Source organism: Lytechinus pictus, chromosome 5, assembly GCF_037042905.1.
Source record: "Lytechinus pictus isolate F3 Inbred chromosome 5, Lp3.0, whole genome shotgun sequence".
Taxonomy (NCBI): Eukaryota; Metazoa; Echinodermata; class Echinoidea; order Temnopleuroida; family Toxopneustidae; genus Lytechinus; species Lytechinus pictus.
This window is the reverse complement of record NC_087249.1, coordinates 28,487,102-28,504,165: the sequence shown is the minus strand read 5'-3', so window position 1 is coordinate 28,504,165 and position 17,064 is coordinate 28,487,102. Positions and strand designations below refer to the sequence as shown.

Genomic DNA, 17,064 nt, shown 5'->3' with positions numbered 1-17,064 from the left:
TAGTTTGTGAAATCTTTCAAAAGACACTCTGGTACGAATTACTTGTCGGTGCATGACGTTTGGAGTTATTTAATGTTTAGCTGATTGAGATATTGCAGCTGATATCATATGCCATTCCTTATAATGTTTCTTTCATCAGCTCTATGTTTTATGTGAGAATCAGGAAAAAACAGGAAAATGTCAATAATAAACATGGTTGCTTTCTCACTTTTAATTTCTTATTTTAACATCTTCCAAACGATCTTTCCCTTCCCATTTTAAATTCTTAGGGATGAAGATGATGACTTGAAGTCCAAGCTCATGCAAAAGTTGACCAGAGAATCTGATGACTTTCTTGGTCAAACAATAATTGAAGTAAGGACATTAAGTGGTGAGATGGACGTCTGGTATAATCTCGGTAAGTAGGTGCTGGATTTTATACGCCCGCCTGGCTACTGGATGGGACGTATTATGGTATCACGCTCGGTGTCTGTCTGTCTGTTAACTTTTCTTTGTAACAGTGATAACTTCAGTTTAACTTAACCTAGGCTCATATAAATTGTTGTGTATGATACTAGCATGGATCCCAGAAAGCCTATTGATTTTTAGGTCAAAAGGTCAAGGTCACAGTCACATGTTTTCATCTTACCCTTCAAAACTCCTTGTAAACGTGATAACTTCAGTTTAACTAAACATACGCTCATATAATTGAGTGTGAATGATACTTTCATGGATCCCAGGAAGCTTATTGATTTTGAAGTCAAAAGGTCAAAGGTGAAGCTCACAGTGATATGTTTTCATCTTACCCTTAAAGCTTTTGTTGTTTATACATTCATTTTCATAATGACGATTGAAAATGGAAAGCGCTTCCACTTCTATTGCTTGAACAATAGCTCCATTTTCTGCGTTACAGGCGGGCGTAGTATGTGCTTGCCCCAGCGACACTCTTGTTATAAAAAGAAATAAATTGACATCTTAAGATAAGAGTTGAAGTGAAAACATTTAAAGTTGTAGGATATATGTCTGTTAACGTGTAGGTAAATTTGTGCAGATTTTTATAAAGACGTTTCAGAGGTCAGAAACATTTTTGCGTTCAAAACTAGCAAAATGAATATAAATGAGATTTAATGCAAGGTGAAATAAACAAACATGGTGTAATACCAAATAAAATGGGTTTATAAAGAAGGAATTAAAAAAAAATATATATGTAATATTAAATTTTTTTTTTAATATTTCATCTAATCTTTATCAATATTAAATTTCTTCTATCAAAGAATGTTTTGTTTCATTATGATATCACTTTGTGTTCATACACTTAGTGATTTAATGTATACAATCAGCTTATCTAGTAGCCAGAATTATCCTCTTCCAGTATAGCCGTGGTGTTAGTCACTCAATAAAGTTGTGCTTTTGAATTATATGATTTGATGGTCACTCCTACATGTAGATCTAAATGATTATTTAATTCCCTCTTTCTCTTTGAAATGTTTAATGGAGAGATATGTAATCTAAACAATGTTGAAATCATCGTGTATGGTTTCTCTAATGAATGGTTCATCGTTTGCTTTGATTTGCAGAGAAAAGAACGGACAAATCAGCAGTCTCAGGCGCCATCAGGTTACATATATCAGTTGAAATCAAAGGAGAGGAGAAAGCAGTGGCCCCATACCATGTACAATACACTTGTCTTCATGAGGTATGGTTGAGTCTCTCTGTGTATATTACAATGTGTATATTACAAGGTGGATATTTTAATGTGTATATTTCAAGGTGTATATTACAAGGTGTATATTTCAATGTGTATATTTCAATGTGTATATTACAATGTGTATATTACAATGTGGATATTTTAATGTGTATATTTTAATGTGTATATTTCAAGGTGTATATTACAAGGTGTATATTTCAAGGTGTATATTACAAGCTATTATCCCACTACTGCCACCATTACCCTGTTATAGGAACTATATTGCATGCTTTAAATACACCCATTTTCATGGTAAAGCTTAGAGTGCTCTTAATCATTCTTTATTTTTTTGAAGCCCTAATTGATATGGGGGAAAATAATCAGGAATCCATTTCAGTGTTACCCTGCCGGTTGTTTGTCTAATCAAAATAAACTTTACAGATTGATATGTTTCTTTGGTCCTATTATGCTCTGGTAGAAATAAAAGTCATCTACAGGCATCAGTGAACTATTTGAGGAGGCAAGTTCCTATCAGGTTGACAACCATATAATCATTAGCCTATTTGTAATAAAAAATGTTATAGGAAGATAACCTTAAGGAACTTCAATATTATTTGAGGTTCAGCGGTCGATGAGGTGAAATGTTATAATGCAAGTTTAAAAAAAAAAGGAGATTTCTTATAGGACGAGTTCCAGTATGACCATCTTACCTATGCCACCACTGATGAAATACCAATGTTGAATGCTACAAGGAAAATTTGTTATACCCATGTTCTTTTTATATAGGGTCCAGGTGGGTGTTTCATAAAGCCGTTCGTAGGATATAAATGACTTTACTGGTGATCCTTTCTTGTACTGTGTGATATCCTTATGTAATTAATTGATGACCTAAGAACATGTTCAAGTCATGCGTAACTTTACAAACGGCTTTATGAAACACGTACCTGGTCCTGCATGTGTAATACTGTATGTATTTATTTTTTTGGATATCTTTGCCTGTAAAAATGTTTGTATTTTTAAGCAATTTTACCTTAAAACTAAATCACCTTGACTATATCCCGTATAAATCTTTGTCAGTCACCATGTGGTTTTCCCTGTACCTGAGAGCCATTAAGAAGTTATATATCATATGAGATGCCTTGTAACAAGGGTGACGATGCCCCACACATCTGCACTATTGAGACAGCCTGTGAATCGATGCATTGAACGTATACCGAGTTCATAGGTGTATTAAGAATGGTACTGTTGTCTTTTTAGAATCTCTTCCACTTCTTGAGTATGAAAGAAGGGGGCCAGGTGAAGCTACCATCGGCCAAGGGTGATGATGCCTGGAAGATTTACTTCGACGAGACCGCCCAGGAAGTGGTGGATGAGTTTGCCATGAGATACGGCATCGAGTCCATCTACCAAGCAATGACGTAAGTGAAAAGCGAGGAAAACATTACACGGGGGCTCGGGGCAATTTTGCTGCCCCCGAAACGCTCTAAAGAGCCCTGGAACATTCCCTTTCACTGCAATGTAAAAGCATATCCAATGTTGCAGATTGAGGCAGTTGATTGTGAAAAGTATCCCCCGAAAACAACTTTTTTTGGGGGGGAGGGGCCTGGTGAAAAGCTTTCAAATTTATTGTGATCCTTTCATGTTAACTGCCTCATTAAGATCTGTCGTTTTAAATGGACCTAATAGATTAAGTTTGTCCGTTTTCCTGCTGGAATATCCGATAATTCATGTCTTATAAGAATAATTGTTTTCTGATAATCGTTTTTTTTTAATATTGTTATAAGATATTGAAATATTAAACTAGCACAGTATTGATTTCTCACATCTAAAAATAGAACAATGTACCAATGTATGTCAGGAAATGTTGAAAAACAATGGTGTGAAATTTGTTCTTCTCATTGAGCAAGTAGTTCTCGTGTAAAGACAGTTTTTGTGAAAAGGTAACAGAGGATGCATTCCAGCTTGAAATATTTGAATTTTGTATAGTAATGCACTTTTGTGTGTGAAAATTTATGTTTTATTGCATTGTTGTATGGTGATGAATTTTGTTTTCCTTTATATTGTGACGTTTTTATGGGATAATGAAATAAGATTCATTCATTCATTCATTTGTTTGCTTCTGCAAATCTATATTGCTTTAAAAAAGATGGATGTGCATTCACTGATGGTACTTTATTTATCTTTCTTCCAGACACTTTTCCTGTCTTTCATCCAAGTACATGTGCTCAGGCGTACCAGCCGTTATGAGTACATTACTAGCCAATATCAATGCCTTCTATGCCCATACCACAGCATCCTCTGCTGTCTCCGCCAGTGACAGATTTGCAGCCTCCAACTTTGGGGTGAGTAAAACAGCAAGGTGTAAAGATTTTTGGAATTTTAAATTAGATTGTAAGAAGCCTTATTTTCATTATCAAATTTTTCTTGCAACAGAAGGTGAGCTCTTTGACTAATAGTATGTCCTTTAAAAAAAAGATGAAGTTGTAAATGATAAGACTTTGTGTGTTTTTGATTTGTGTTGCCTCCCTGGTTTCTTTTTTGGTTGTTAATGTTCTCTAATACCTGATGATTGTTTGATTTTTTCTTGCAGAAAGAGAAGTTTGTACGCCTTCTCGATCAACTTCACAATTCGGTCCGGATAGATCTCAATTCCTACAGAGTAAGTATGTGTGATATTTCAATAAAAAGGAAAATATTATATTCTGTAAAAACTTATATTGATTTTTTAAATCAGAATTTGAATGGAATTCTATATGGAACATTTGAAATTCGAAAGAAAATATTTTGAATTTTTCAAACAGTTGTGAATTGTTTTCCCCATTTCATGCAGATATTAATGTTGTTTCACTTTATTTCCCATTCTAACCAATCAGCTTCATGACCATATTCATCAATTTTGAATGTGGGAAAATTGTTTTTGAGTTTTGTACAATATGTATCATTTATAACAACCATGTATCATAGATGTTTTTTAACAAGGTTCACAGACCCTCCTTATTACTTGTCTCTGTATCTCAATTAGAATAACTTCCCTGCTGACACCCGACACAGACTAGATGATCTCAAGTCTATGGTGGACCTCTTAACCAGTATTACATTCTTCAGGATGAAGGTATTATGCAACATTAGTTGATTTTTTCTTCCCCTCTTCCTCATCTCTATTCTCCCCCTCCTCCCTTCGTCCTCTTCTTCTCTTCTTCTTCTTCTTTGTCGTCGTTGTCTTCTTCTTTATTCTTCTTCTTCTTCTTTATTCTTCTTCTTATTCGTCTTCTTCCTTCCCTCCTTCCACCTTTCTCTTCCTCTTCCTCCTCTTCATCTTCTTATTTTTCCCCCTTATTTTTCTTGCTTTCCCCTCCTCCTTCCTCTTCCTCCTCTTCATCTTCCCCTTATTCTTCCTGCATTCTTTTGAATCGTATCATATATATGATATAGTATGTATCACACTTTACATCATCCAATGATTTTGGAAACCGTTTCATCACCCGCAGGTGCAAGAGCAAGCTAGTCCGCCTAGAGCTGCGTCAGTAGTCCTTGGGTGTGTCAAGGCCTGTCTACAATCCACCTATGACTACATCAGGGATAACTGTTTTGAGCTGTACCAACGAGAGTTCCAACCGGATCAACCTATCAAACAACCCGACCCAGCAGATGACCCCAACGTGCCACGAAGCCTCGACTTCTGGACCAAGATGATTTCGCTCATCGTGTCTGTCATAGAAGAAGATAAGACTACCTACACATCAGTGCTCAACCAGTATGATATTCATCTATTATGTCAAATCAAATTTACAAGAACATTTACAAGATACATGCAGAATAACTCCCTGGATTTATGGGCTAGCAGTCATCTAATTGATTTTTGTGATTCAAAATAGTTGTGGTCAGAGTTATAATTAAACTATTGAAGGACATGTCCCAATCTGGCCATGATTTAAACTTCCTTTATTAATTCATTTTGTATTTTATTCAAGTATTTTACATATAATTTATACATTTTACCTCTTTAGTTTAACAGAAATGTAGTTCCTCAAACCCCCTGAAAAATACAGAGAGAAACCGGTAGCCTGTGTTTCAACTTTGGGCGACTCACGTACATACTTGATAATTGTTTTTGTAGTGTTTCGCTGGGATTCTTTTCAAATCAAGTTGTTTTTGTAGTGTTTCGCTGGGATTCTTTTCAAATCAAGGAAGATTACCTCCTATTCTTGTGTCCTTGGTTTGATAAACCCTGTCTCTCTTCTGTTTGTCATTAGGTTCCCTAATGAGCTGAATGTAGGCGTACTCTCTGCGACCATGATGTGGTGTGGCTTTGCCAAAGATATGAAGTCTGCACTTGAAGGTATGTGTGTGCGTGCACATCCGTGAGTCCGTGCACATGTGTGGTTGCAATCAGATTATTGCAAACCGTCACATAACATCTCAATGATAATTGTGCTGATTCAGATAATTCAAACTGATTATATTGAACGTGAAAGGCTTCAAAAGTTGATGTTGACCAAGATTGATTGAATCATTTTGAAAGAAAATGAATCATATAGCACGAAGAAGGGAATATGTTTGTACATATTTAATGAAACAATAGCTTTTATCAAATTTGAATTGTCTCTTTGCCAATAAATATCTTTGTCATAAGCGGAGGGTTGTCATGTTGTGATCATTAAATTGTATAGTTTTTTTTTATAGAATATAAAGAAGTATAACTAGTTTGTTGCAATCAGATACTAAATACTCTACTTGTGTTTTTACTATTATTAATAAGGTTTTATTAGGAAAGGAAAGGTATAGAGTTTAAAGTATGAAAATTTAAGTAGAGTATTCTGTAAGGTATCACTCAAGAAGAATATTGAAGTATAAAAAAAATCAATATTCTCTATGAATGTGCTTATATTAGAAATGTGAAAAGAAGTATGTGAACAGTTTTACCCAAACCTACATGTACATGCTTGCCTTGTGTGTATTCATATATAGACATAAACTGGTTTCTGAATGCTACCTTTCTCCGAGTGAATCTCTTTTAATACCAAATTTATTCAGCCCCTCATCTCACTCTCAGTGTCTTATTTTTAATTATTAGTGAAACTTCTCTTGTTGTATTAAGACAATTTGTTTTTTTCTTATATGAAAGTAAACAGTACTTTCCTACTATCTTTAACATATTTGGTGCCCTTTGACCTTTATCACAGAACATGACCAACAGAGGTTATGTACGAGTGCAGAATACATGAACCTTCATTTCAAGGTCAAGTGGATGTTCAAGAAGTATGTGGAAGGAGTCACTGAATATGAGAATAGAACCCCAGAATATGCAAGGTCAGTTGTGAAAAATGTTGCATTTGTACATTTTATTTTGAATTTTGAAATATCACAGGGGTAGGTTTAGAAGTTAGGTTTAACCTTCACAGCTGAGAGTCTCTATACCTACCAACTTCACAATCTCACTAGGAAATATTTAACCCTAAAATAAAGAGTATTATCAACCGAAGATGTTCCTATATTTGAGGACAGACTTTGGAGTCTTTTTTTTGTCCTATAAAAATTCATAAACACGGCTGTAAATTTTGTTATTTCTATATATAGCTATCTAACTTAAACAAAAGTGTAAGACAGTGTGATTTGCAATCCATCCCATCCAGATTTGTGGAATAAACATACATTGGAAAAACATTTTTTTTTTGCTGTGGTCAAATTTATTTGCTTAGTTCATTTGTTTTCAGAAACATTTGGTTGGAATATCATTGCTCAGCAAGATATGTCATTTATTTGTTTTACTGGTATGCAAATGATTTTGTTTAAAGGAATAACACTGTTATGTGATAGCATGATCAATCTCACATTTTAAGCCATCAAGATTTTGATTGATGATGTTACTGGAAGTATAACAGCAAATTGTTTACCAACTTTTCTTCAAAAAAGCATTACTCATTTTCTAACTATAGCTGTGATGTAGTCACTTTATAGCAGGGTTGTATTAAAAAAACGTTAAAAAAAAAAAAAAAAATTAAGCGTTTTTTTATTGTTTTAAACGTTTTAAATCGTTTTAAAACGTTTTTTTCAACGAATGATGCAATTTTCTGTAAATCAATGAAACTATACACTACTGACACTAAATACAGTATGATTTAAGCTCTTGATGTTTTAAATAAGAGATGACCACTATTTTGTTAATGAATTTCCAACAGAAAAGTTCATATTTCCCCCAAAATTACTAAATCATGGAAATTGAATGCCTGCAAAAAAAGAACACTTAGTAAGTTGACACTTTATTCCTAATACATGTATACATGTAGTCCCAAGGTATATTGAGTCTTGTCAATCAGGGGGGAGGGGGAGGAGAAGAATTCACACAATGGAAGAAATTGACGTACATGGGGTTTCAAAGCTTAATTTCATTACCGGTAAATCAATATGCTTTATGCTTTATTTCATTTGAATCAATTATACCAATTTTAGTGCATGAAATACAAACAATTCAAATCTATACATAAAGCCCTTGAACTACATGTACTTATCTTTTTAATTCAGGAATTCTGATCAAATGTAAAAGTATTTAAAAAAATCAGTAGGCCTATAGAATGTTTTTTTAACCCTAATGAGACTTGGGGGGCTGATTCAGCCCCCCTCGTAATTTTTCGCGATAAATCCACTGCGCAATTTTTTTTTAATGCGTCACTCACAGACTTTCCTTTTTTTAGTCTAACGCAACTTATGAGACCAAAATCGCGACCCCCTGGTATGCGGTTCCAAAATAACGCAACATTTTGTAAGTGCATGCAGACCCAAAATTGCTCAAAAACGTCAATTCGTGTACAAATCCAATGAAAATACTGTTTTTAGCCAAAATTCATAAATGTGTCATTATTTTTCCTTTTACCGATTAAAACAATTAATTTCACCTTGTTTATGGTCAAAATATATTCCCTATTTCCTATTTTTAGATTATGCCATGGGTAATGCGCGTGCCAATTTTCGTTGTGATCCCGCGATCGAAGGGCCCAGATCATAAGGGGGAGGGGGGGCCTTTAGTCTTCTTAGGAAATGAAATAGCCCAGTCTATTTAGGTTACCGGTAATGTTTTTTTAACTTTTTTATATTTCTTATGTATAGATTTTTAAAACTTTTTTTTATTACTAATAGAAATTTTGGCAATAATTTTCCAATCATTAACAATAAGTACAAATAATGATACAGATACAAATTTTGGCAAGAACTCACATTGTGTTTATACATGAAATCACATTTTTGAGCAATTCGGGATCTGATAATATGCACTTGTGGTGTATATCATAACTGCACACCCAAGCATGCATCCCAAAAAATAGTCTAGAACAATATGTCGTGGCCCTGTCATGTTTATGGATTTATCATAGAAAGTTTTAGGGGGCCATTAAGGTCCCCTGGAATTGTTAGGGTTAAGGTTTGCTAGCTGATTATCTTACACTGTTTAAAGTACTTTTCTTCATCTTTACAACGCACAAAGTTTTACCGCTTTTGTGTGTACGGTGTACCTCAAGAGTATGATGTCAGGTTTACAGTCTATTTGTAAAATATTATTGTGCTTGTGCAACACTTCCATTTCATTAAAGTACTTCTTTAACATGTATTTGAGCTCCTTTAAAAATAGTGTTTCTTTCCCTGTCCAAAAAGTGAGCACAACACTCAGATGTTTGTTAAAATGATAATATTCTTAATGTGGATTGGATCATTGATGTGCACAATTGAACAGGGAGAAGAGGAACAAGACAAAGCAATGGAGAAAGAAAGAATAAAGGGGGAAAGAGAAAGAGGAGAAAAGGAGTGGTGTTGAAAAAGAGTTTTAGTTGGAAGGAAATAATACACCACTTAATAAAAAACTGTATTAAAAAAACAACATTCATCTAAAATCACATCCATGCAAATTTATAACACACAAGTCTATGCGGTGTTTTAAAACACATTTTTTTGTTTAAAAAACGGGTGTTTTAAAACGCGTTTTAAAACACACCGTTTAAAACGCGCCAACCCTGCTTTATAGGTTTCTTACTTCATTTTTTCCTTCAACAAAATGGTCCACTCCACCATATTCAGATTAAAATTTATGACGTACAAGATGACCTAAAGCTGTAAGCAATTATTATAACAAGGGCAGTCTTCAGGAGTCACGTCGATTAAGAGATTTAAAGTGATTGGTTAACATTGGTTTGACTTTTAAAAAATCTGAGCTAGAAGGTCACACTTGTCACCTGTGTGTGTGATATGTTACAAAAATGAAGCCCAGAAAAAATTGCGTTCGAAAATAATTATTTAGTGCTTCAAAAATTGAAATATAAAGTGACCGGAAACACCATCTTAATTTCATCCCATACACTTATGTGTACTATTTAGGCATCTTGTAGACGCCTTTTTACAAAATCGGGGTTTGCCTTGTAGTTTTAGCTTTTCATTCTCAATAATGGTTGTTTTCAGGGTTTATTAGTTCTAATACATGCACTAGCTTGTACACATGTTTCATCTTGGTTTGAGAATTTTTTTAATCGGCTGCTCACAAAGTTAAACAATACCTTTAATATTTGAGATTGTATTTATAGGTTGGATTTTTTTAGATAGAGCTTGGGCGTTACATACTAGAGTTAACAAATTACACATTTACTTTGGAAAGCAGAAAACAGATTAAATTTTCTACTTCATAATGAGACTGTATAGTCACCACAAGACTTGCAATCATGTGTTATCGAGTTATTCAATATTCAGTAAATAAAGATAATTTTTAACAGTAAGCTGCGTCATGAGTATAAATTTATTTGTATTAACTCATTCAAAAGTTACGCAGTGTGAAATGTTGTACATGCTTTGTGTCGCATTTTCAATGGATATTAAAACTTTAATTACTTTATATTTCATAGCTGGTTTGAGCCTTTTGTCATGCAGTGGCTGCGTGAGAATGAAGAACTATCCATGGAGTTCCTGCATGGCGCCCTCGAGAGAGACGCCAAGGAGAACTTTCAGAAGAGCTCAGAGCATGCTCGATTCTCATGCTCTGTAGTTGATGTGTTCACACAGATCAACCAAAGTTTTGACATCATCCGTCGTCTCGAGTGCCCTGACCCAGAGATTGTCAATAGATACATGAGGAAGTTTGCTAATGTAAGTTGACCTGATATCATTTGACATTAAGTGTAAAATTATGGGGGTTTACCAGTTTATGTCACCTTTACTTACGCAGGAACTCTTGTTTATTTAATCCTTTAAATATGTATTTATTAAGTTTGTTTTGTCTGGGTTTTTGATAGATTTTAAAAGTATGTTTTATGTATTCATTCACCAATTTATTTATCCTTTTTTTTAATCATTTATTTATTTGTATATTATGTATATATTTTGTGTGTTATTCCTCTATTCTTCCATTCATTCAATCAATTTGTTTGAAATTTCTTTATATTCATTTATGTGTTATCTATCCATATTCAAACCATGATAATAATGTGATAAACTTCTTTCTTTCTGTTCTCATGAATTCTTTATTTCAATAATTTATAATTGTTTCATAACACATCGATATTTCTTTTGCAGGGCCATGCTTGATAAAACTGTAATCTGTTGCGTGATACAAACATCGTTATAAGCCACTGAAATAATGCAAATTTATTTGTTTGGACTTAAATCTGTAATAGAAGCCTAGTATTTGTTGCTGTTTGAAAAGCTCTATTTTCTTTATTGGTTTTAATTTATATCATATAGTACCGGAATTATAACAAGCACAAATATTCAGTTGGCACCATTGCACCATCCAATCTTATAGAGCTTAAATATGTATGGATTGATGAAAGGTTTTTGTGATATCTTTACAGACTGTCAACAGGGTCTTACTTGCCTATGCAGATATTGTCACTGAGAAGTTTGCTCGCTACTGCAACAAAGACGAAATAGTAAGTACTTTTTCAGAGGGTATACCCTGTATGCTTCATTGATGAATTCCAAGGTGGGCTTACATTATGTGCATTGCCTATGTTTTACAAGATCTCTCTAGGCATTAAGTGATAAAATATTCATTTGAAGCTCATATTCTGACTGAAGTATGATTACTAGAAAATAATATAAAATGGGTTGAAGCCCAGTGTCAATGTTTTAATCCTATGCAATTTTCAAGTTGTGCAATCACTTTCCATTTTATGCCCAAACCTTAAATGATATGAAATATGCATTTGTTCAAACAGAAGGCAAGCTTTGCAAGGATTTTGATGTGCCTACATAGACATGCATTATACTGGATACACTACAGCAGATATGGCCCCTTTGTTTGTGTGATCCAAGAACATTTGAAGGGATTGTAACAAACTTCCCAAATAAATTCACATTGCCGACCCATTTTATAAAGCAAATAATGCACAGGTTTGAATTTGTGAAGTTAGTGGTGTTGCAGGAATATTTGGTATTCACATTGTCAAGCAAAAGGATTCAGTTCACTTTTTGCCTCCCAGGCACATGTGACATCAAACAAATAATTTTAATCGCAAATAATAATATTAATCTCCTATAGTCCCTCCAAGCCTGTATCCTGATGAACAACATTCAGCAACTGAGGGTATATCTAGAGAAGGTCTTTGAGTCGATGGGAGGAGAGAAGCTAGATGCAGAGGCTGCAGATACATTGAAGAAACTTCAGGGCAGTCTCAATGAAGTCTTAGACCAACTCAGCAAAGTCTTTGCCAAGAGGTAAGACCAACACTCCTTTTCTTTCATGGTTTCTGAATTCTTCTTTGTTGGAACTTAACCGGTTGACTGTTAAAATTTATAATCCACATTCGCTTAGTACAGGTAACAGCCAGTTTCAGTAGGCAGGTGTTTAAGGGAGAATGATGTTAAGGATTAAGAAAAGTCAGTGCCTGAGGCTTTGTTGCTTTCTGCCAAGTCAATAAGTAATTGCGTCTGTACTTGAGTTTGTATATATGGTTTCTTTAAATTGGCTTATTTTGCAATCAAAGCTTCTTTATTTTTCAGACTCGTATCAAGTTTTCACCAATTCTATATTTATTACCTTATTCCCTTATTTTCATCATTTCTTTTCAAAGAAATCAAAAATTTCTTTAGCATATTACAGAGCTGCCAATTATGATTTTATCCTATTTAGTAAGATTTTTACCAGGAAAGTGACACTAAATATGATTTTTCCCCCTTGAAATAGGACTTTTGAAACTTGTAAAAATTATGATTTTTAGTATGCTTTTCAAAAGTTTAAAGAAATATAGGATTCTAGGCTTGACAATGGGATAAAAATAAATAAATAATAGGATTTTTTCATAATTAAGGTTGGCAGCTCTGATCATTATCATGTCCTTCATTTTCCTCTCTAGCTTTGTACCACGTCTTCATGAGAGCATAGAGCAACTAAGTGCCCATTTAGGTGAGATCAGAGGACAGGGACAACCCAACCAAAGGAGCAACAATGAATCCGATGCTGTCACAGTACTTAGACCACTCATGGAGATTCTGGATGGAAAGTAAGAACAACACACTAAAATCATTTTTTCCATTGATTGTAAAGAGGTAATAAATGTAGAAGTAATGTCCACAAGGAAATAGAGTAAATCCCACCGCTGCCACAATATATTGTTTTATTTTAAATCTACGAGAAAACAAGTCTATTTTGCACTGAATTACAAGCGTGTTATAATTGAATATATAGAAGTAATACATAGGGGAGTTTAGCTTGAAAAAAACATGCCCTCTCAAAAAATTATAAGTTATATACCACTGCTGCGATCATGTGTGACATATTATATCAGGCATTGAATCTGGGGCAGTATGGTATTTAGTACAATATACAAAAATTTAACTCAGTATATTAGTGTCACATGAAAGAAATCACACAGTACAGATTACTGAAGCCACTGGAAGTACAGTTGTTTTTTTTTCACAAGATTGTGAATACATTGAAAGATGATATGAATAACATTTATTAGATGACTTTGTAAATGCTAGCATTTAAGTATAAGGTAAAGTGCAGGAGTATCACTGAAAATGGTCTATACCTCTATGGATTAAATAAAACAATGATGTTGAATTCCCCTGATTTTTTCATTAGTTTGTCGGTGTTAGCTCAAAACTGTGAAAAGACCGTCTGGAAGCGACTCCTCAAAGAGATGTGGAAGATTGTCATCAGTACAGTGGAGAAGGTTGTGGTCTTACCACCAATGAGTGATGTCTCGGTAAGAGGGAAATGGATAAAGATAATGATGATGTTGGTGATCGGGTGATTTTGATGGTGATGATGGTAATGATGGTGGTCCTCATAATAATGGTGATAATGATGGTGGTGATTATGGATGATAAAGGTGGTGAAGACGATGATGATGATGGATGATGATGATGATGATGGTGGTGGTGGTGATGATGAAGATGATGATGGTGGTGGTAGTGGGGGTGGTGGTGGTGGTGATGATGATGAAGATGATGATGGATGATGATGGATGATGATGATGATGATGATGGTGGTGGTGGTGATGATGCAGATGATGATGGTGGTGGTAGTGGGGGTGGTGGTGGTGGTGATGATGATGAAGATGATGATGGATGATGATGGATGATGATGATGATGATGATGGTGGTGGTGGTGATGATGATGATGATGCAGATGATGATGGTGGTGGTAGTGGGGGTGGTGGTGGTGGTGATGATGATGATGTTGATGGTGGTGGTGGTGATGATGATGATGATGATGAAGATGATGTTGATGGTGGTGGTGATGATGATGATGATAATGATGATGATGATGGTGGTGGTGGTGGTGGTGATGATGATGATGATGAAGATGATGATGGTGGGGGTGGGGGTGGTGGTGGTGGTGAAGATGATGATGTTACTGGGGATAATGATGAGGTTGATGATGATGATAATGGTGATAGTAATGGTATGGCTGTGATGAAGTGGGGGGACATAAATATTACTACTGTTGTGTAAAATTGATATTTTGAATATTTATGTTTTCTGGAAATAAACACTTGTGAATGAATAAACAAAGTGATGGCTAGAGAATGAGAACATAATTGTAAAGATGCTATTAGTAGTAATCTCATTTTTATGTTCTGATCTTTTTCAGATGAGTTCTATTCTTGCCACACTAAACCCAGCATTAGCTAAACTACAAGGACATGGGGAAACCAAGGTATGAAATTATTCAATTTTAGCTCATAATCCTCTCAGAAATTTAGGAATTGTAGTGTTGCATTTTGATAGGGTTTTTTGGTGAATGATTCACTGCCCCTGAAAAATGAATATATACATATTTTCATAATAATAGTACCGGTATATAAAATTAATTTAACACATGTTTTTGCCTTTATGCTTTCATATTCTAAGGCATATACATTCATGTATTGATAGATTTTATCTGCAGGTTTTTTTTTTCTAGATGCCAAATAACCGTTTGTATGAAACCTGATGAAAATTGCAAATCTCTGTTATTATCAAGTCTTTTTTTACACTCCTGACAGGATGCTTAAAAAGGTCAAACATTTGTTGATTGTTATCTAATGTAGATATGAATGGATGTTGTGATGATAGGTATATATATTACCATTGCATTTTTTTTTTACACGAGATAGTAACCAATATCCCATTCTTTGCTCCAGGATGTGAACAAGGAGGAAAACAAGAACCTGTCCCCCAAACAATGTGCAGTCTTAGAAGTTGCTCTGGATCACATTAAGGTACACCAAATGCCAGCTGCTTGCTATGGAAACAGTGTTGGTAGCACCGTCGCTTTGGCTGGTCAAATTGATGTTTGGATGTTTTATATTGTAACCCCATCCTTTTATGACTATTCAAAGTGTACCAATAACTTGAAAGAGATATAGAATATATGAAATCAACAATCCCCATTGATCAAAAAATGAAATATCAAGCAAAGTTGGAAGTTTTTATTGAAATGCAGACGTCACCCAAGAATCCTTTACATCAAAATGATAACTAACTTCTTGTGATTGGTACACTTTATGGGGGGTGTTTCACAGAGATTTAAGTATGACTTAGAGTCGCACCTAAATGCCTAGTTGTGCGCGGTATAAAAGCCATGACCACATTGGTCAGATCATGCAAAGAGGACGCGCACTATTGCGTATTGATCAATTAGATTGCGCGTTGCATTTCAGATACCCGTCGGCATTTAAGTGCGATTTAAGTCATACTTAAATCTTTGTGAAACACCTCCCAGTTCTTGTGTTGTTGTTTTTGTGTTTCGTTAACCTTTAAACATATTGGTTGTATCTTTAGCATCAATGCTAGCTTCCTTAGAAACTTAATTTATTGGCTGTTGAACATTGTTACCATTGTAACTGCCATTAAATTAATCACAGTTATTGTTCATGCCCTTAATAAACATAGCATGGATGGTTAAGATTCTCATCAAATAAGCCGATTCATATGGGAAAATATCAAGAAAATATTGTTTAAAAAACGAAGAAATTTATGACTTAGAAGGAAAATTATAAATTCAAAATTTATTGGAGAATTTTTTTCTTTAAAGATATTGAAGGTAATATTTTGTTTTGATTTATCAAAGGACTTTATTGTCAAATCTTTGGGTGATGTATATGCATTTTTAGTATACCTCTCTTTCTGAACTTATTCATGATATTTTTTTCACAAGGATATATTCAAGTCTAAGAAAGTAGATATACAATAGATTAACGCTGAAATTAGTTTATGAAAAGGATCATACATTTCAGAAAGACTCAAGTATACTGATTTTTTTCTGCGTTTTCTCATTGAAAAAATATGGCATATGATATTTCTAATATTTCTGTTCTGTGAAACCCTTTAAAAAAAATTCTCAGTTTAGAACTTGACACATTTTATTTTGTTTTATAAATTGCTTACTGACATAACCTTATTGTCTTTAAATTACTCTGTATTGTTGGGTGTATTTTCTTTTGTTGTGTTCTTTTTGTGAATGATTTTAGTTCTTTATTTACAGTTGTGTATTAAAACATTGTGGCAGCATCGTTAAATGGCTCCTTTAGTTCGCTGAGTAGATTTTGTGTTTTTGGTCTTTGCACAGCTTTTACTAGTTTATTATTAATACAGCTTTAAGATGTTTGTAGTTCTGCATTAGAAGCAGTTGTGATATTTTGTTCAGTATGCTTTATTCCATTCCAACCTGTCTGGTTCACACCAGTGACTAACATTTGAAGTGAAATTGTACCCTGCTTTTGCTGTTGCATTAGTAAATATTTCATCATTAGTTGATGTCATTTGAATAGAAATGTCATTGAATCTTATAATTATGCTATTATATTGTTAACATAAAAATAAGGATAATATTTCACTTTAGATTAATTTTGTAACAGGAAATGAAATATCATAAATATATTACTTTTATGGAAAAATATAAGGATGTCGTAAATAAATTCCATAATTATTATTGT

General features: G+C 34.1%; 1 protein-coding gene across 1 annotated transcript in view; it reads left to right on the top strand.

Moving 5' to 3' along the window:
- Positions 1–17,064, top strand: part of LOC129262162 (protein unc-13 homolog B-like) — a 176,083-nt gene that overhangs the window by 153,655 nt on the left and 5,364 nt on the right. The window contains exons 19-34 of the mRNA XM_064099460.1: positions 270–397; positions 1,557–1,675; positions 2,924–3,084; positions 3,858–4,008; positions 4,257–4,325; positions 4,689–4,778; positions 5,155–5,420; positions 5,920–6,005; positions 6,850–6,976; positions 10,546–10,786; positions 11,491–11,568; positions 12,180–12,355; positions 12,994–13,140; positions 13,725–13,848; positions 14,739–14,804; positions 15,271–15,348. Coding sequence (XP_063955530.1) covers positions 270–397; positions 1,557–1,675; positions 2,924–3,084; positions 3,858–4,008; positions 4,257–4,325; positions 4,689–4,778; positions 5,155–5,420; positions 5,920–6,005; positions 6,850–6,976; positions 10,546–10,786; positions 11,491–11,568; positions 12,180–12,355; positions 12,994–13,140; positions 13,725–13,848; positions 14,739–14,804; positions 15,271–15,348 — 2,107 coding nt within the window. The remainder of the gene's footprint in view (positions 1–269; positions 398–1,556; positions 1,676–2,923; positions 3,085–3,857; positions 4,009–4,256; positions 4,326–4,688; positions 4,779–5,154; positions 5,421–5,919; positions 6,006–6,849; positions 6,977–10,545; positions 10,787–11,490; positions 11,569–12,179; positions 12,356–12,993; positions 13,141–13,724; positions 13,849–14,738; positions 14,805–15,270; positions 15,349–17,064) is intronic.